Below are 20,871 nucleotides of genomic sequence, written 5' to 3' on the forward strand. Positions count from 1 at the left end.
AAGGTGTGTATGGATTTTGTTTTGGACAAGCCCATACCTTGCTTTTTTCCCAATGTGAAATCTTTTCTATTATGATTCATGTTCCAGAAGATTTTCGATAAGTTATATTTAACCCACTGTAAATATAAGCAAGCTCAAACTAAGGCACACCTTAATTTATTACTTCATTTTATTCTGTTTACAAAGCACATTATCCAACACCTGAATTCTTTCCTTTAAAAAAATCAGAAGCCACACCAGTGCCAAATCAACACGGATAGGCAGTGGTGGTAAACGGAATGACTTAAAATTCTGCTGACTCCATGATTTTTTTTTTAATGGAGAGAACACCAGAATTTGCCATCTCGTGCTTCTGGAAACTCAAGGGCTCTGCAGGCAGACTGAATTGATGGTTTGCCAGAAGGGTTATATAGCGTCGCCTGACCCTCCTTCCAGGGCAGACAGCCCCCCTTGCTTGTCTGAGTCTTGACAGACCAGATTGGAGCATTCCTGCTGCCTTCTGGATCTTTCTCCGTGGATGAACAGAAACATAAGACTCGGAGAAAAGCAGCCAAACACACAATACGTCTTTGTGATTTATTTTTTTTTTCTTTTGCGGTACGCGGGCCTCTCACTGTCGGGGCCTCTCCTGTTGCGGAGCACAGGCTCCAGACGCGCAGGCTCAGCAGCCATGGCTCACGGGCCCAGCCGCTCCGCGGCACGTGGGATCCTCCCGGACCGGGGCACGAACCCGTGTCCCCTGCATCGGCAGGTGGACTCCCAACCACTGCGCCACCAGGGAAGCCCTGTGATTATTTTTGTCTTTACTCAGAATATAGGAGCCAAGAGGACATCATAGGACAATGATGAATGAATTCACAATTCATTGAGCATCATTTTCACCCACTAAATTAGCCAAAAACCAAACCAAAAATGTTATTTTAACTGCATTTTATTTTATTTGTTGGTTTGTTTGTTTGTTTATGGCTGCATTGGGTCTTTGTTGCTGCGCACGGGCTTTCTCTAGTTGTGGCGAGCGGGGGCTACTCTTTTTTGCGGTACGTGGGCTTCTCATTGCGGTGGCTTCTCTTGTGCGCAGCACGAGCTCTAGGCGTGCGGGCTTCAGTAGTTGTGGCTCACGGGCTCTTCTAGAGTGCAGGCTCAGTAGTTGTGGTGCACAGGCTTAGTTGCCCTGAGGCATGTGGGATCTTCCTGGACCAGGGCTCGAACCTGTGACCCCTGCATTGGCAGGCAGAATCTTTAACCACTGTGCAACCAGGGAAGCCCCCAAAAACATGTTTTTAAATGATCTCCAAGACGGGGAAGGATATAATAAAACAGATACAGATACTCCTACACCTTGTTTAAATCTTGGTGGGAGTGTAAACTGGAAAACCCTTTTGAAAAGCAATTTGGAAGTAGTTATCAGGAATCATGAGTTCATATCCTTTGACCCAACAATCCTACTTCCAGTAACCTACCCTTAAAAATAATCAGATATACTCTGGAAGATTTATAATTAAATACGTTGTATACAATCACTTGGAATACTGTCCATCAACAGAAAGACTAACAATATAGAGAAATGGCCAGATCAATTAAAAAAGCAGGTTAAAATAAATTATAGTTAGTAGATTAAAGCCTTTTAAAACGTACATTTAGGGCTTCCCTGGTGGCGCAGTGGTGGAGAGTCCGCCTGCCGATGCAGGGGACGCAGGTTCGTGCCCCGGTCCGGGAAGATCCCACATGCAGTGCAGCGGCTGGGCCCGTGAGCCATGGACGCTGAGCCTGTGCGTCCAGAGCCTGTGCTCCGCAACGGGAGAGGCCACAGCAGTGAGAGGCCCACGTACTGCAAAAAAAATAAACAAAAAAAATACATCTGAGAAGGGAGTAGAAAATATGGAAAAGTGATAATAGTTGTTAGGATGAATGATTAAAGCTTTCATTTCTGGTTTTCAAACTACCTGTATAGTATGATTATTGCTCTCATAAATTAAATATCCTACATACTTCTAACCATGTGTAAAGGAAAACAATCTAACCTCCTTGAATTCAGAATTTATGATTATCTGAACAGAGATAAAATTGGAATTTCCTTTGTTGATGGGCACAAGCAAAATTATAGGCAAAATATTTAAATTACTTTAGTAGTTCAAGCCCAAAGTCATTCTTTAGCATACTTTAATTAATTGAATGCATTTGAAAAAAGTAGAACTGCATTAGAGAACTTTTTTCCCACCACACCAGACTACAGTTGTCAGACTCAAAGATGTCATTCTCTTTGTGACAACTAATTGAGGAGGTGGTGCATACTGTTTAAGAAGCGTAAACAGATTATGTCAGGTGGCTTGTGTGGCTGCAGGAGACGGTTTATTTTGTTGCCTTTTTCTAACAGGATAATCAGTGCACTCATTTGCTAACTGGAGGGACTTTCTCATACCCACTAGAACTTTCTTAATCAAAGAATATATTCCTCGTCTTACACACACACACACACACACACACACACACACACACACACACAGTGCCCTACGAAAACAACAAAATCCAACTACTAGCGATTAAAGAACTCCTGCGTATGACTGCACCCCAGGCTATAGGAAATGGGGTGACTGCACTCGGAGCTCCCCCTTGCTCCAGAGTATTATGAATTCTTCATCTTTACGAAAGAACTTATTCATCCTCACTAAAAATCCTCTGAGTTTTTATAACTTCAGGATACCTTTAATAACACACTCATTTTCTATAATGATCTCCGGCTGTAACGCAGTGCATAAACCTCTCTTCCAGACCCCGCCCTCAAGTCTTCCTCTGCCTCATTACAGACAGGGTCTGCAGGAGGAACTTTCATCTTCCTCTTTGCGTTTGCATTTTAATGCTTATTGTAAAAAGCGGTAAGAGAAGTTCCAGGTAGTTTCACTATGTGAAAGCACAGCCAGCAATCGCGATTTCATTAGAATGTTAAGTTCTGTTCACTGTGCTTGGCTTGCTGAGGGTCATTCACTGCGACAGCGTGAGCAGTGGGTCGAAAGGTGTGTCAGTACCCACGTTCCGCAGGAGAATTCACTCTGGTCCCCTGTCCTGCGCTGCTTTGCTCTGCGCACGCGCATGCCCGGCCCAGCTGCATCATGGACCCCGCACACGGGTATGGTGGGTAATCAGCTGTGCCCCTCAGATTTGCTGGCTGCGTGTGTTCCCCAGAGGCATTCTGCTGGGCGCTCCACGGGGCATTTAGTATGGGTGCAAAGGGGATGCGTTCACAGTACAGCTTCTGGAACACAAACTGCTATCTCTAGGGTATGCCATGGTTTTATGGGGAATGGTCACCACATGTTTACTAGAGGGAGTTGAGTGAATCCAGCAGAATGGAAACAGAAAGTAAACCTATGACCAAACTCCAGCCAACCCGAGAAATAACAAGTAAAAGAAACAAGCACGAGGCCGCTACATTGCATCAGGAGCCCTGACAACCATTTGGTTGATGGGCCAACAGCAGAGGCATCTTCTGGCCTGGTCATCAGCACAGGTGGTCCGGATCTTTATCAGCCAGGAGACAATAACAACCACCAGCATTACTCAGCACTTGATAGCTTTATCAGGTGTTTTCACAGGTCTTTTAATCTTCCTTACCGTCACGGGAGGTAGAATGGAGACAGACACAAGATGGTTCCTCTTTTTCCAGAATGTCCTTGTGATAGAGCATCTCCATCTAGGGTGAAGTGTGCCCTGTGTTAATCTGGAGTGCCGGAGTTGCCTCCTGTCCTAGAGGAGATACCGCCCAGGAGCCATCCATCCCTTCCACCGGGTCAGTTAACTAGATGCCGGCAGTGTGCCAGGCACTCTGCTCAGGGTGCCCGTGCAGGGCGACCTGTTTCTTCCTCACGAGGCCCTGTGAGTTTAAGGGGTAGAGTCCAGTTTTATCTACAAAGAGATGCGGCCTTGGCATAGGTAGGTGACCCCCAGAGATGCCCCCAGCAAAGCATCTCCATTGGGTTTTCTCTGACCCCCTGCTGTGGCAGAGGATCCCTGCTCCAGCAGCCCCTCAGTCTGGTGAGACCAAGTGCCTGCTGAATGGTGGCTGTGCTGGAGTTGGAATGGCCCAGGACTCTCCCAAAGATACACACTTAATTGCCAATTTCCTGTTAAGATTAGAGTGGTGCCTCATCCCACCTGGCCCTGGGGGATGCTCTTAGAAGAGCATCCAAAGCTGAGCTACACCAGGACTTGGAGTGGAAGTGACAGTGCCCTAGGCAAACCAAGGCGAGCTTATTTTCCACACGTGTTCACATCTTTAAATGTGATTCGGGTTTGCTCTGCCTTGACCTCTCCCCCTCCCCCGCCACTCTTCCCTGCATGAAGTGCGCTGTTTCCCCCTTAACCCTGACACCTCTTACTGTCCTTATGACTTAGGTGACACACGGGGCCTTGTATTGCTGATTATCCGTACTGTCCTTTCCCCCGGCTTGATCAAACCTTCAGTGAGAATGCACCTTTACTTAAGATTTCTTTGCATATATCTCCCATATATCTAACGTGGCATTTTAATTAATAGGAAATGTATATGTATATTACAGTAAATATATATATTTATTATTAAAAACTCCACCCCCCTGGACTTACTCTGTCCTTGTTTCCAATGGTTCAGGATACCTTAAAACACTTGGGTTTTTTTGAAGGAAAATGAAACAAAAAGCATGGGAAAGATTTATGTATTTACTTGGGGGAGGGGGAAATTAAACTTCTCATAATAGTTTTTAAATTAAATTTCATACTCGTCCAAATTCTTTCCTTCTCCACCCCTTCCTCTGATATTCCCTCACTCATTAAAGCACAGGATTTTGACGGTATTCACAGGGAAGCTCATTTACTGGAATAAAGAAGTTCTTTAAGTTTTAAATTTTGGAACATTACCAGTGGGTCTGAGCCTGGGTTTCAGATTTTACTGGCATTTTGTTGGCAGAGCAGGCTTTGCAGCCCGTCCTTATTTGAGCATGTTTCCTGACACCTTCAGCGGTATGGTCCTATGTTTTTTAGATTAAAAAAAAAAAAAAAAAAAGTTTAAATAGAAAAGAATATATAAACATATAAAGAAGATTGATTCTAAAACATCGAGCAAAATAAAAGGGCAGTAAAAACTCTCAAAAATTAACAAATGGGAAGCACTTTCTTTTTAAAGAGGCAGGAGGAAGACAAAGCTACGAGGAGAGAAATGTTTCAGGAAACCCCAGGAAAAGCTGCCTTTTCCTCTGTGCTCATTCTCCTCTCCACTCACAAGTGTCCTGTTGAAATAGGGTTGAGAATACTGTACTTCCACTGCACTGGGCACATGGTGGGTACCTGAGGTCATCCAACTGAGGTGAAGGGAAAGCTTAGGGAGGCGAGGGCAGGGCGACAGAACCCTACGTGTGGGGTGTCTCCAGAGACTGGCCACAGAGGGAATCCTTTGCCACCTCTGGGTCTGAAGGGGCAAGGGAGGAAATAGTATTTCCCAGAGCCCCCTGGAGGATCTGTGAGAGCAGAAAACAAGGCCCAACGTTGGGAAAGTGAGAGTGATTCTCTGAGACCCAGAGCTAGTGTCCTACTTAATTGGGGAAATCCTAAGAGCATTTCCCGAAGGCTGGGAGCAAGGGCAGGATACTCAGCTTCTGTTTAACATCATCCTAGAACTATTAGCCCATTCAGATAGATAAGAAAAGTCAATTAGAGGCATACAAATTGAAAAAGAAGTAAAACTATCTCCATTTGCGGTTGATATGATGGCACACCTGGGAAATCTTAGAGAATCAAAGATAAAACTAACTGAAACAATAGTGGAATTCAGTAAGGGAGCTGGGTATAAAATGTTCTGCTAGCAGGGAGCCCAACCAGAAGCCGGCCTCAGGGGGTCAACAGAGTTGGGCAGAAAATGGGATTGGGGAGGGAGGATTGGAAAATAACCATCTGAACGAAAATCTGTTCTAGAATTGGATTCTGAACAGGTTTAGTTCATGAGGGCCGTAAACCCAGCATGTCATGGAGCAAAGCCCCGCATTAAAGAAAGAGGCCCCTTGTCCCACTGAGTGAAGATTTCAGCTGGTGCTAAGCTTCCTGGTAGAGCAAGCTCTGGCATGTTGCTTGATCTGTGCCGGGCGGGGCGCAGCGAAGCCACTGGAGAGAGGTCTGAGCCTGAGAGGGAAAGAGGAAGGCTGATATCTAGGGCAGCAAGGTGGTGAAAGAAGCAATGGTTTGGGGGGCCAGCTGGTAGGGGTAGGGAATTTTTCCTCATAATTACCCTTGAAATGGCAATGGTATTGGGGTGGAAAAACAGGGCCCGTAAGTGGCAGGGTGGAGCTTCCCTTTCTAGAGGAAGAACTTCATTGCCTTCACAATGCTCTGCCTGCCCAGATGTTTCAGCAGCCACGTGGCTCTGTAGGTAGGGAAACTGCTTATTATAGTATTGATGTTTTATGGAAAATTGGTTAGGAACGACCAGCATATTTGAAACTGAATGTGTATAGAGCAGGGGAAATACCTCTTCAGACATGCAAGGCAGAGGTAATAAACTTTGGGACAAGTGTGGTGGTATTTAATTTTTAAAAGTTTTGGTCAACTCTATTTCCATTCTTATAAAAGTAAGGACCCCATTTCGTCTTACTCTGAGTATAAATTTTCATAACTTTTCAGAAAAAAGTATACTTGAACAAATGTAAGACACTCCTTGCTCATAGATAGGACAACTGAACACCACAAAGATGTCAGTTCTCTCCAAGATAATTTATAAATTATGCACTTTTACTAAAAATGCTTTTTGTTTTTGGTTTTTATTTGGTTTGTTTCTTTTAAGTGCAGGCAGACAAGTAGATGCTAAAATTCATTTGAAAAAATATATATATGCAAGAAAACAATGAAAAAAAAATATATCCAGGAAACAATGGAAAAGAAGAGCCATGAGGGGGCCCTAGGCTTGATAGATTTTAAACACACTACAAAGCCTCTGTAATTAAAACGGTGCTTTACTGGCACATGAATAAATGGAGAGAGCAGCAGAAAGGAATAGGAAGTACGGAAATAGACCCAAGTACATACAGAAATTTAGTATATAATGAAGGTGGCATCTCAAGTTCCTAGGGCAAAGGTATAATTTTTAACAAATGGTCCTGGGACAGTTTGAGAGACATTTGGGAAAAAAAGATAACATCAGTTCCATACCTTTCACCATATACAAAAATAAGCTCCAAACGGATCAGAGTTCTAAATTTAAAAAGTGAAGCCCTTTAAGTACTAGAAATAAGTGAATGAGTTCCTGCATAACTTGGGTATAGGGAAAGGCTCTGAAGACACAAAAACAAGAGGCAGTAAAAGAAAAAAATCGATACATTTGACTATTTAAAAAGAAAAAGTAAATTGTGGTATGACAAAAACCACCATCAATAAACTCAAAAGACAGTTAACTTGGAGAAAATATTGGCAAGGTAACACAGATAAAGCATTAATATTTCCTAATATATTAGAAACTCTTAAAAATAGGCAAAAGACACGAACAGGTAATTCACTATACCTGTGTGTGTGTGTGTGTGTGTGTGTGTGTAAGTGTAATGAAAACTGCACATACAAGAGAAGTGCAGAGTACAACTACAGTGAAATACCACTCTTACATATCAGATTGGCAAAAACTAAAAAGTGTGCTATCACACTCTATGGTAGTATCTCATGAAGTTAAATATGCAGTTACTTATCCTCTGACCCAGAATCGCACTTCTAGGAATTTACCATGAAGATACATTGCCAACAGTACAAAAATACGTGTGAACAAGGGTATACATTATACATACTGTCATTTTTGGAAACTACCTAAATGCACATAGGAGAGTGGTTGAATAAACTATGCTCCATCCATCAATGCGACACAATGCAGCAGCTTTAGAAAAGAACAAGGAATAGCTCTATGAATGTCTAAACAGTGTTTTCAGGTTATATTAAATTAAAAAACCCAAAAGACAGTAGAATACAAAATGGTAACTTTCTGTAAAGAAGCAAGAGAAATGAGAAAATATGCAAGTATCTATGCATTTGTTCAGAAAGAAACACAGGAAGAATAAACCAGAAAGTAGTGAGATTAGTTCAATTGTTAATTATAGAAAAGAGTTTGATGGGGAAACTTAGATAGAAGGGATAAGTGGGGGGAAATGTGACACTTCTCAGAGTTTACTTTTCTGTACAGTTTTGTTTTTAATAAATTTATTTATTTAATTTATTTTTGGCTGCGTTGGGTCTTCCTTGTTGCGTGTGGGCTTTTCTCTAGTTGCGGCGAGCAAGGGATACTTTTTGTTGTGGAGCGTGGTCATCTCATTGTGGTGGCTTCTCTTGTTGTGGAGCCCTGGCTCTGGGCACACGGGCTTCAGTAGTTGTGGCGCGCGGGCTCAGTAACTGTGGCTCGCAGGCTCTAGAGTGCAGGCTCAGTAGTTGTGGTGCACAGGCTTAGTTGTTCCACGGCATGTGGGATCTTTGCGGACCAGGGATTGAACCCGTGTCCCCTGCATTGGCAGGCGGATTCTTTTTCTTTTAAAGATTTTCAAAGTCTTCACTGAATTTGTTACAATATTGCTTCTGTTTTATTTTTTGGGCGTGAGGCATGTGGGATCTTAGCTAACCGACCAGGGATTGAACCTGCACCGCCTGCATTGGAAGGCGAAGACTTAACCACTGGACTGCCAGGGAAGTCCTGGCAGGCGGATTCTTAACCGCTCTGTCATTGGGAAGTCCCTCTGTACGGTTCTGACTCTTGGAACCAAGTTAAAGAATAAGAAACAAGGAGGGAGGGGAGCACGACCCTATAATGGAATACGGAAGTACAGTTAAACCTCACCTTATTTCAGAAGACTAACATAACCACACTCAGGTAAGAGAGAAAAAGAACAAACCCTAAAAACTTTAAAACACAATATTTGACTATATAGCCTTAGGCTAAAGACAGAAAAAAACTATAGATAAATATTGAACCCTAGTTAGTAAGTTTGTTTTTCACAGCAGCATGGGTCAGCAATTGTGAAACCACTTTTTGCATGTTAGAGTATTGAGCAAATAAGTCAATATATTTGAGATAATGAGAGCCAGACCTCATTATTGGAGAAGGAAGTTACAAATATAAAAAGGGGGAGAATAAAGTGGACCTAGTGCTGTTGGATTGGAACTGGGAGTTTTCAATGAATTCATGGTTTTTAAGTTGGATGGATGGATGGATGGATAGATGGAAAGAAGGAAGGAAACACACATACTTTATTGTTCTTTCCTAACACCCAGATTTGTTTTTTAAATACCATTCTCCAGTAAAAGGAACCAGAGCTCCTTGGAGAAAAGGCCAATTCCAGGGGCTGGTTCTGAGAAAGTTCAAGATGGTTGTGGAACCTCTTCTTAGGCCAAAAAAGTAAGGAAGTGCTGAAAGATGACAGGCACTTGTCAGTAGGAGACAGACACCAGCTTGAAGGAGCTTCTACTTGCCAAATCTGGCATAATATTAGCATCAGAATAAATAATGATAGGAAATTAAATATTCTCTTGGATAAATAAGGCTCCACAACTCCATTCTGCTGTAAAGAAAGGAAGAAAGAAAAGTAAGTGCGGGGAGAAGAAAAGGCTCTTCCTTATAGTAGCATCCCAACAAGTACACATGGAAGAAATGATGGAATCAGAAGAACCACTCTTCGGCAACCATCAAACAAATAATTGATTCAAGTAAAATCCTCCACAGATGCTAACACTAGTAGATGAAATTTCATGAGGAACATGATATGTATTTTATCTCCCCAGAAGTACTTAATTAACTACAGTGGAAAAACAATAACGTTACAGTGGAAAAGCTAGCACACACCACCCTACCCAAGTGGCTCAAAGTTAACTCACCAATACTGGGACAAGGCAACACTGTGTGCTTCCTGATACCATGCGCTGAGAAGGATACACTCTCACTAATGTGTGTTTCTGCCAAAATGCTAATTTGAGTCTAATCATGAGATTTCAGGTCATCTAAATTGAAGGACAGGGACTTCCCTGGTGGTCCAGTGGCCAAGACTCCACGCTCCCAATGCAGTGGGCGCGGGTTCAATCCCTGGTTGGGGAACTAGATCCCCCATGCCACAACTAAGAAGTCCGCATGCTGCAACTGAAAAAAAAGATTCCACGTGCCGCAACTAAGACCCGGCACAGCCAAAATAAATAAATACATAAATATTAAACAATAAATAAATACATAAATAAATTGAAGGACATTTCATAAAATAACTGCCTCCACTCTTCAATAAATGTCTAGGTCATGAAAGACAAAATGAAGAACAGAACCAGATTAGAGAGACTAAGGAGACATGGCAACTAAAAGCAACACATGATCCTGGATTAGATCCTCAACCAGAAGGCAGATTGTGTGTTACTGTGAAGGGCCTTGTTGGGACAATGGATGAAACTTGACCAAATTCCGTAGATTAGATCATGCGTTGGCAGACTATGGCCTGCTACCAGTTTTTGTACCACCTAAGCACGCAGAATTTTGTTTTTACATTTTTAAATGGTTGGAAAAAAATTTTTTAAAGTAAAATGTCTATGACATCTTGGGAAAGGCAAAACTATAGAGACAGTATAAAGATCAGTGGCTGCCAGGGGTGAGGGAAGGAAAAGAAGGATGAATAGGTGGAGCACAGGGGATTTTTTACGGCAGTGAAACTATTTTATATGATACTGTAGTGGTGGATAGATGTCATTATACATTTGTCAAAAAACCCATGAAACTGTACAATACAAAGAGTGAATCCTACTATTAAACTATGGGCTTTAGTTAATAACAATGTATTAATATACAATTATATCAATTATAGCAAATGTACCACACTAATATAAGATGTCAATTGTAGGGAAACTGGGATGGGGTGGGCGTTGAGGGAGTATATGGGAACCCTGTACATTCTGCTCGGGTTTTCCTTTTCTGGTTTTTTTGGGGGGGCTGTTTGTTTGTTTTGGCCACGCTGCACGGCATGCGCGATCTTAGTTCCCCGACAGGACTCGAGCCATGGCCCCCTGCAGTGGAAGCATGGAGTCCTAACCACTGGACTGCCAGGGAATTCCCTGCTCAGTTTTTCTATAAACCTAAAGCCGCTCAAAAAAGAAAGTCTGTTAATTAAAATAAATTCTGTATTGTGACACATGAGCATTATATGAAATTCAAATTTCTGTGTCTATAAAGTTTTGTTGAAATGCAGCCAGATTTATTTATTTACATATTGTCTACAGTTGCTTTTTTGCTCAGACAGCAGGGTTGAATGGTTGCAACAGAAACCATAGGGCTCACAAAAGACTAAAATATTTACTATCTGGCCTTTACGGAAAAAGTTTGCTGACCCCCGGATTAGATAGCCGTGTTGTATCAATGGTAAGTTCCTGATTTTGATAATTGTACTCTGATTATATAAAACAATACCCTTAATTTTTAGGAAAGACACACTGAAGTATATAGGGATAAAGAGACATTATGGCTGCAACTTACTCTCACATAGTTCAGAAAAAAGAATTATGGACAGGCAGACAGATATGGAGAAGCCTATTCGGTAAAAAGTTAACAGTTGGGAAATCTGGGTGCTGGGTGAAGGGCACGTAGGAATTCTTTAGACTATATCCTTGCAAGTTTTCTGTAAGTCTGATATTATTTCAAAGTAAAAGGTTAAAAACAAAATGAAAAACAAAATATCATCGGTCTTAGAACCAACCAGACCTTGATTTGAATTCCTGATTTGCTGACTCAGTGGCCTATTTATAGAAGTGGTTTTGCCTTTCCAAGCCTGTGTCCTCATCTGACTTGTAAAGCTTAGATGAGATAATGCATGTAAAGTGCAGAAAATGGGCACTGATTCCAGGTGACCGAGTTGAAACATCTACAGTGCCTTCAGGAAAATGATTCCCAGATGTCTGCTTGGAGACAGACATGGTCAAGATGAGCCAGTGTCCATCTTCTGAAATGGCAGCTGCATTTCAAAACAGAAGGCCCTCTGTTGGGATAAATGAGCCATGGTGATGGCTCCATGGTGGAGCCCCTCCACACCCAGTTGAAGATGATGGACTCTGAGAAGTGGGTTGAGAAGATCCTGTGATCTGGGGACTCCTAGTGGAGGGGTTAGACATGATCTGAGTTCCCATTTTTGGTGGCAAGTTTAACTATGCCGAGGATCTAGGGTCAGGACTGTCTTGTAGGCTTGGCCTCGGAGGTAGCTGTGGGTGCCATAGTTCAGTCTACACAAGTTTAGCTGTCCATCTGTGAATTCTGCAACAGCACTGGTCTAAGGTAGGAGGTGATGCTCAGACATCCAGTATTTATGGTGCAGTGTCAGGGGTAAGAAACAATGGTTTGTATTCATCTTGAATAATACAGACCAACATCAACAAATGCCTGATGTACTAGCAAGGTGCCTCATTCTGGAAGCTGAACCCACAGGACTCCCTCCCTGTGAGCAGTTAAATGATTTAGCAGTAGTGTAGATACTGTTCTGTATGATGTTGGAAATGGGGAAGATTAGATGAAAATCTATGAATGATTGGTATGCTAGGAGATATGGAAATCTAACAGAGCATCTGACCCACAGACATCCTTCAGCAGAAATACAGGTGGGGCCTCTGCTTCTGGGGAACACCCAGGGGGAAGGTGGTGATGGTTCTGCTCTTGAGCAGTCCAAATTCCCGCTTCGCCTCTGACTGAAATGCGCATCCTCTTATACAGAAAACACAAAGGAATATGATCTAAAGCTTACTTATTTGACAGCGTTCCAAAAAGGTGGATTGATGACAGGCCACTGTAGTTTTAAGTGTCCAACCCAGAAGCTAATGGAAGAATATATTAGTAAAACTGTTGTGCCGCTGTGTATAAGTGACCAAAGCTATTTGTAAGCAACAACCTAAATAATGTGTTATTTTTAAAAAGCCAGATAGCTAGTTCAACCAACGGTTTATAGCTTTGCTGAGTGGGTTCAGAGACCCTAGAACTGGAAGTGAGGACTCTGCAACCCAGCTGTGTTCATCTAAGAGCTTTTTAGTCCGGGTTCAGATCACGTTAGTGTGTGTGTAGGTAAGAGAGATGGGGGAGGCGGGCGAGAGGTACAGAGAAGAGGCATTTCCTCTAGAATTTGTGAAGGGTCCCGAAACATACACTTTGCACCACTGTTCTCCTCCCCATCTTCTCTCTGACCATCCTTTTTATCTCCAAGAAGAGGAAATTGAAGGCCTTCTGGGATCTACACAACAAAGAGCAACTGATACATTTAAGCCCCTACCCTGTGTCAAAGCGTCTTGTGTATTCCTTCACACTCCAATCTTTCGGAGAGCGAGACCATTTCCTAGGTGACTGAAGAGGGGGAGAGACATGCCCCTTACTCAGTGTTAGCTCATATCAACAACGGGGTTTGAATTCAGATCTGTCCCATTTCCTGTCTGAGTCATCTCCACCGCAATGTTTCTCAAGTTCCCCTGGAACCTGTCCTTTCCTGCCAGGAGCAATCTCAGCTTTGCCCCCCATATGGCTAGCTCTCCGTTCAGAAGTCACTGGTCGGGGTCCAGCACCTTCCACCCTAGACCACAGCCCCATGCATGGCAGAGCCCTCCCACCCTCCTTGCTCCAGTCTGCGTGTTCTTGGGAGCAGAAAACACTACTCATTTACTTTCAAAAAACGATCCTGTGCATTCTTGAATAGAAGGCAACTGTTTAAAAAATTGATTGTACTGTTAGAGTAAGACGCTTTAAAAAATAAAATATCTTTATATTTTAGCTTGTTAACTTTTTTAAAAACTGATGCCCAAATATAATAGTTGGTGTTCACAATCTAATACATTTGAAAGAAATAGTTTTTGAAATGAAGTTTAACACAGTTTCCTTTGAACTACACAGAAGTAAATACAGTTATGAATAGTGAGAGTTCATCTTCCAGTAAAGGTTTTCAAAATCAGAAATAAGTTGTTAGCCATCAGTGTGTGACTGCCTGGGTCCTGTTCTCCTTCCACCTCATCCCTACCCCCCGTATTGGGTCTTTTTTTCACATAGAAAACATGGAGGGGTGGGGGATTCTCTGAGAATGTCTTTCTGAAGCCTTGGGAGAGGGAGAGTCTCAACTGAGAAGACTGGGGGGAGACGACAGGGCACAGCACAGGCACCAGCGTGAGTTGATGAAGCTCCTCAGGGCTCCCAGGGTGGAGACCCCCAAGGATGCTGGCAGCCTTCTGCATGCCATCTCCCCAGCTCTGAGGGAGCCTGTGCATGGACGGTGACTGGACTCAGCCTGCCACCTCACACAAGCCACATGCTCCACCAGGGAATGAGTGTGAGGGACAGGCATCGCCGTTCGTGCATTACAGGAGGATTCGTACAGTGAGCCTGGTAAAGCTCGGACAGTGGGCTGCTCTTGCGTTGCAGATCTGCAATCTCTCAGAAAGGAGGAGGTTTTTCTGCTAGTGAGCTGTAGGTTAAAGAAAAGTTGGATTTTAATAAATCTTTTCTTTAATAGCATTTTTCCTGATTTTAAAATGAATGCACTCCAAATATAGAAATAGTGGAAAATTCAGAAAAGTATAAAGAAAATAAACACTTGAAATCTTACCACCCAGAGATTACTTAGAATAGCATAATGAAGAAATTTAAATCATCACATAATTGTGCTTCCACTTTCTGGAGATAACCACTGTTAATAGGTGTCCTGTGTTCTTCTATATATGCACGTAGGAATACATAGTTTACATAGATGGGATCATACCATGATGCTATTTTTAAGCCTTTTTTATTATCAACGTAATAAAAATGTGTCCATAACTAAATATCTACATTATTTTAAGAGTTCCAAAATAAGCCATTTTTCCAGTCATCAGGAACTTTTTTTGTAAAATATATCGTGTGCGTGTATAGCATTTTTTAAGGGGAAAAAGTGTAGAAGAACATACATTTCTAATGAGAAGAAGGACTTCTTTGGATGACTTTTCTGCTTTGTAGTTTGCTGTATTTTTCCAATAATTACACTCCTTAAAGTAACCACAGCTAATATTTTGGTATATTTCCTAACAATTTTTAAAAGTATATTTTAAAGCATCATTGGAATCGTGCTGTATATAGGATTTTCTACCCTCTTTAAGTCATCTAGTGGTGTTCAATGGACATTTGCCTGTATCACTGGTGGCTATATGATGTTTTTTCATGTGGGGATACTATGATTTTTTTTTTCTTTCCTCTGTCATGGACAGTTTGTACTATTTATGATTTTTTTCACTGTGTAATGCTGTGATGAATAGTTGTGTCCCTGAATTATTTTGTTTCCCTGTCTGAATACTCCTTAGAATTCAATCTTAGGAGTATAGTCACTGAGTCAGAAGGTGTAAAACGTTTAAGGCTCCCATTGCATACGAACAGACTGGCTTTAAGAGTTTCTGCTCATTAATTACTTATCAAATAAGGTCTTGCTCATTGGTTATAATAAAATGTGTGCTGAAGGTGACTGTTATTATCTTATTTTTAAAGCAGATCTTTCAGTCCTATTCATTGAAATATTTACAAATATTATATTTAAACATAAAAACCATGCTTCTTTCCCCCAAATTTTTCAAAAGTATTTTAAAATTAAAGGTAAGCAGTCATCTTAAAGAAAGTTTAAAAAAATAAAGAAAAAAATCATCCTAATGTAGCCACAGTTATTGTTTTGTCAAATCTCCTTCCTCCCTTTTTCTGTGAATTTTACACATTTGGGATAAAAGTATATGTAGTTTTCGTATCCTGCTTTTTAAATTGAACATTCTATTGAAAGCATTTCTTCCGTGTTGCTACGTAGTCTTCATAACTATCATTTTTAATGATTACAAATTATTCCACTGACCTCATGTAATGTAATTTACGTAACCATTCCCTACTGAACTCTTATGTAATTTCCAGTCTTTTACTTTTATAACACAGTGGTGAATGTGGGCTATTTCCTTAGGTTTGAATCCTCAAAGTGGATTGACTGGGTCTGGATTTAAACTTTTGTCCATTCAGAATTTTCACTAACTCATAGTGGCCTGTCTTCTTGGTTAGTTTTTTTTAAAAATAAGTTTATTTATTTATTTATTTATTTTTGGGCTGCATTGGGTCTTTCTTGCTGTGCGCGGGCTTTCTCTAGTTGCGGCGAGCAGGGGCTACTCTTCCTTACAGTGCACGGGCTTCTTATTGCGGTGGCTTCTCTTGGTGTGGAGCACGGGCTCTAGGAGCACGGGCTTCAGTAGTTGTGGCACGTGGGCTCAGTAGTTGTGACTCGCGGGCTCTAGAGCGCAGGCTCAGTGGTTGTGGCGCACAGGCTTAGTTGCTCCACGGCATGTGGGATCTACCCAGACCAAGGCTCGAACCTGTGTGCCCTGCATTGGCAGGCGGATTCTTAACCACTGCACCTCCAGGGAAGTCCCTTGGTTAGTTTTAATTATTGAAACTTAATTCCAACAACAACGTGAAATTCAGGACGTTCCGGTTGGCAGGGAACCCAGTAGGAACTGTGATGTCCTTAGTAACAAAGTGGTCAGGACGCTGTCCTGTTTGCCAAGTGAGCCTTGGGAGCTCTGGATGTTTCAGACCAAAGGGAAGTGTACAAAAACAGAGCACTTTCCTCGCGTGCCCTGTCGGTATACAGTGCATGCCCTCTGCTGCCACTCACAGAAACCATTTATTAAGCAGCCTTTGCCAACAAGGAGAAAAAGCACAGAGGCAGGGAGGTAGTCATTATGTAACCCCCTCCTTTTTTTTTTTTATTCTATTTTTCCCTCCTTTTTCTATTTCCTTTTGTGAGAATGACATCAACTCGGGATGGAAATGCATTTATGGTGTCTCCTTTCTGCTAAAGTAACCTAGAGACTTCATCTTCAGAGATGCAAAATTGAGATTTTGCAAACGTTCATAAATACTTCTTTGTTGACCGTGAGCCGTGTGGTTTGGCCCCCAGAGTTATCTTCGATAGCACAAATAAATCTGGCGGCCTCCACTGGCCTCAAACTAAGCATTACACCAACCCCCGTCCCCCGCCCCCCCATTGTCTCCCTCCTTTCAGAATTTCCTCTTGGCCTTCAGCAGCACAAGCTCAGTCTTCTCATCAATTGCCCTGTTAACTGCTGCCAAAGCTCCAGCAGTTTAGCGCATATGTTCCCTTCATCATTTCTCTTTGTTCTAGAAAAGGCTGTGCTTGGTTTCTGAACCTCCCCGCCTCCCCTCGCCTAATTCCACCATCACCACCGCTTCCTAGAGACATGACCTTCTACTGTCTACATGTTCATTTACAGAACATCCTAGATTTCTGCCATGGAGAGAGCCTTCACAATCTGCTCACACGTGCAAAATCATCCCCCGCACCCCTTCCCACAGAAAAATTTGTTAGGCGTCCTCGCCCCAGAGCTCGTGCCGTAGGAGCCCAGGTGAAGGGCTGCTGGGTCTCTCTGGTAAGCAAGAGGCTCCTAGGAGACAATGTTACCTCCCTGCGCAGATAAAGATTCCTTCTTAGGGTTTTCTGCCGCTCCAACGCGAGAAAAGGACGCTTTATTCTTGGAGCCCAACAGTGTATAGGCAGAGTCGATCTCAATGGGTTATTCATGGTGTCCAAGAGAAATACTTCTGGAGCTGTATTTCATGTGAGATGGAAGTGGGCTTGGCACCCAGACAGGGGGGCTGGCTGCTCGCTGGGAATGCCCCGTGGCTGTCAGACCAGCCCGGCCCCTGCCTGATGTGGCCAGGCTCTTCTTAGCAAGTCAAGGGGGCTCCTGGCTCCTCCCCACCGGGCCTGCCTGCGCCCTGCGAGGCTCTGCCAGCCCGCGTGCGTGCGCAGAGACCCCCTGGTTGTTTTGGCCTTTAAGTATTTTCTGTCTCTTACCATGTGTAAAGTTCCACCCCGTTCCCCGAGCCGGGAGGAGAGGATGAAGGGCTATCAGAGCGTGGTCCCTCTCCTCAGCACGGGGGTGCTGTGGAAACCCTGGAATCGTTCGTGGAAACTTTGTTTGTACAAAATACCACCTCGCTGTCATTCCTGCCCTTGCCACTTCCCTCCCCCAGAAAAGTATTTCAAAGAGGCCTCTGCAGCGGCACTGACCGTGGACAAACCTGATGTTTCGCTTTGTCTGATAAACCTGCTCAGTACCTGGTCAGCAACTCCTGGGAAGGCACAGGAAAACCTTCCTAACGTGGAGTTAAATGTGTAGAATGGAACTGGGAGGAAATTCTCAGAGTGAGGGATTTTTTTCCCTTTCCTTTTCTGGGGAAAAAAGAGAGAAAAGAAAAAAAAGTTAATGTCGACTCATTTGGTGGAGATATAGTGCACTTTTCTAACTATCCCCCAAAGGGAAGTTTGTATTCTTTTAAATAAAACCATTTTAAAAGCAGAACTCAAGCCTAAAAGGATCCAAGGTTCTCCTGAGTTCTCAGAAGGTGTAGATTTATTTACTATAGTTAAAACATAATTAGTTCTCAGGGGATAGTGTGTGTTTTAAACAGCTTTATTGCCACCATATTAGTTTTCTGAATAATCAGAAACTTCTGCTATGATTATGTTCTAGTGTTCAGACAGAAACACACTGTAAGTAGAAACAAATGTCAGGAATTGCTAGTTGTCATTCGAAGAAGGGACACCCGTCAGCGGGGGAAGAAAGAATTTGATAGGATATTCCAAGGAAATGTAATCTAACAATGTCTTGAATAAACCCAATGACAGCTTGGGCAGGTACACGTGCACACACACTGCCCCCCCCCCCAACCATCTTTTTTTATATTAAATGGTGTTTTCTTTGTCCCTTTTCCATCATTCTCACTACAGAGGCTGGGAATGGGGTCAGTATCCCTTGAAACCCGTAAGATGGCTCTTCCTTACTAACACATTCACAAATGAGTGCAAACAGTGTCCCCCACTTTCAGCTCTCGGTTCTCATGTCGTGTCACTGTTCTGGCTGACTGGTCTTTCCCACCATTTGCAGGTTGATGTTTGAGATGCCACAGGAAATGGGTTTAATCGCCATCGCAGTCCACCAAACGCAGGGCAAAGGTCAGTCATCTTTTGTTACTGTTTCTGTGGTTTTTGTTTTCTAAAATCTGTGACTCTCCTGGCCAGAGAGCCAATTGATTGCATGTGCTGATCATCGACATGACTCGAGTCAGAAGTTGTTTTCACACACCCCTAAAATGGAGAAGAGGGAGGAAAATCAATTAGAAGATTGAACCTTAGAAGAATTAAAGCATTCTCTTAAACTGAGATGTTTAATTAATTGACGTCCGCTTGTGATGGTTTTAATGTTCATTTACCTACGTCTTGTAAATTCTTCTTTCTGACACATTCTAGGCATTGCAGTGTGTGAATAATAACTATGTTATAGAGACGTTTATTTTCCTGAAGGTTCTCTGTGAGGTGCCTTCTGTGTCTATACCGAGTGTCTCATGGAGGGGTCTTTCGTCTGCCAGCTGGCACTGGAATTTGCACGGAGTGGGCACTCGATCAACGATCAATGCATATTCACAGAATGACCATAAAGAAGCCAAAGGCTGCCCAGAGCTTCCAACACCTGCTGACTCTCGGAGGCAAGAGCCCACATCCTCCCAGAATCCATCTGGGGTCCAGACGCAAGCAGATTCGTGCTCAGTGGTCATACGGGGAGCGATTGGCCCCTGTCTCTCCCCACCCCCAGCTGGCAGCAGGCCGACCCAAACATCCTTTTAACTCTCAGAGGCTCTTATGCCTTTCTCAGAAGAAGCAATGAAATAAGAAATCCACTGTTTTCGCTTCTTTCTCTTGAGCATGTCTTTTCAACATAACTCAAAGAGAGAAAAAAATTTATTTTATTCAAGGCTGTGGTGCTCAATAAGGTGGTTTAAAAAAAGACATGGAAGAAGTTTGATTATACCTCTCGTTTTGATTATGTTATTTTCTTGACTTGTATTTTTTAAGAAAAATAACTCAGAGAGTTAATATCAGGGATCATTTTTCAAATTCAGCTTCCTTTAAAAAAAAAAAAACAACAGCAAGATATAATTCACATACCATACAGTCCCCCAATTTAAAGTGTACCATTCTGTGGTTTTTAATGTATTCACAGCGTTATGGGACCATCACAGTAGGGATCACTTCTAGCAGATGGCTTCCAGGACCTCTCCTGGACCAGTATAGATTCGGTCCAGTTTCCCCACTGTCTCCGTTTTCACCTGCACATTGCCGTATGGTGAGAATTAAACAGAGTGATGTTCAGACACTGTGTAAGACTTTATCATCAAAGTATAAATGATATGCTCACAGAGGGAGGACATTATGCTAATTATTGGAAACTTGTTCAGCAACAGAGCTTCAGATTTTGAAAAGCTTCTCTGTTGTTGAGGTAAGCCCAGAATAACCAAGCATGTTCATCCGTCATTCAGGTGGGACAGGTCTTTAGTGTGTGGCTCTGAGGCCTCAGCAGTTTTTCTGGCATTATGTGCATCTGAGTCTGTTCATGGTGCAGAATGGCCAGTTTCCTGATGGCGCTTGTGTTCCAGGGCGGGGAAGGAATGCTTGGCTGAGCCCCGTGGGGAGCGCTCTTTCTACCCTGCTCGTCTCCATCCCACTGAGATCCCAGCTGGGACAGAGGATTCCGTTTGTCCAGCATCTGATGTCTCTGGCTGTCGTGGAGGCTGTAAGGTCCATTCCTGGGTACCAGGTACGTGCAGTTCATCACCGTCACATCCCCACCACGCATGCACATCTCAGTTCAGGTGTGTTTGTAGTACGCGTCTGAATGATTCCTTCATGTGGAGCCTCGGCCTGCTTTTGCAAAGCTGGCAGCAGAATGCTCTTGGAGGTTTAAAAGCACCGTCAGGTTTATAGCTGCCTCAGGCTTGCTGCAAGGTTTATAGCGGCTTCAGGCTTGCTGCAAGGTTTA

At 42.9% G+C, this 20,871-nt stretch overlaps 1 protein-coding gene across 2 annotated transcripts in view; it reads left to right on the forward strand.

Moving 5' to 3' along the window:
- Positions 1 to 20,871, forward strand: part of HLCS (holocarboxylase synthetase) — a 196,932-nt gene that overhangs the window by 164,885 nt on the left and 11,176 nt on the right. For both annotated transcript variants that reach the window (XM_029214827.1, XM_029214828.1), the window contains exons 7-8: positions 18,943 to 19,010; positions 20,489 to 20,649. In XM_029214827.1, the coding sequence (XP_029070660.1) occupies positions 18,943 to 19,010; positions 20,489 to 20,649 (229 nt within the window). The remainder of the gene's footprint in view (positions 1 to 18,942; positions 19,011 to 20,488; positions 20,650 to 20,871) is intronic.

This window comes from Monodon monoceros, unplaced genomic scaffold (genome assembly GCF_005190385.1).
Source record: "Monodon monoceros isolate NGI ecotype Baffin Bay Population unplaced genomic scaffold, NGI_Narwhal_1 Super_Scaffold_11, whole genome shotgun sequence".
In the NCBI taxonomy this organism is placed as follows: Eukaryota; Metazoa; Chordata; class Mammalia; order Artiodactyla; family Monodontidae; genus Monodon; species Monodon monoceros.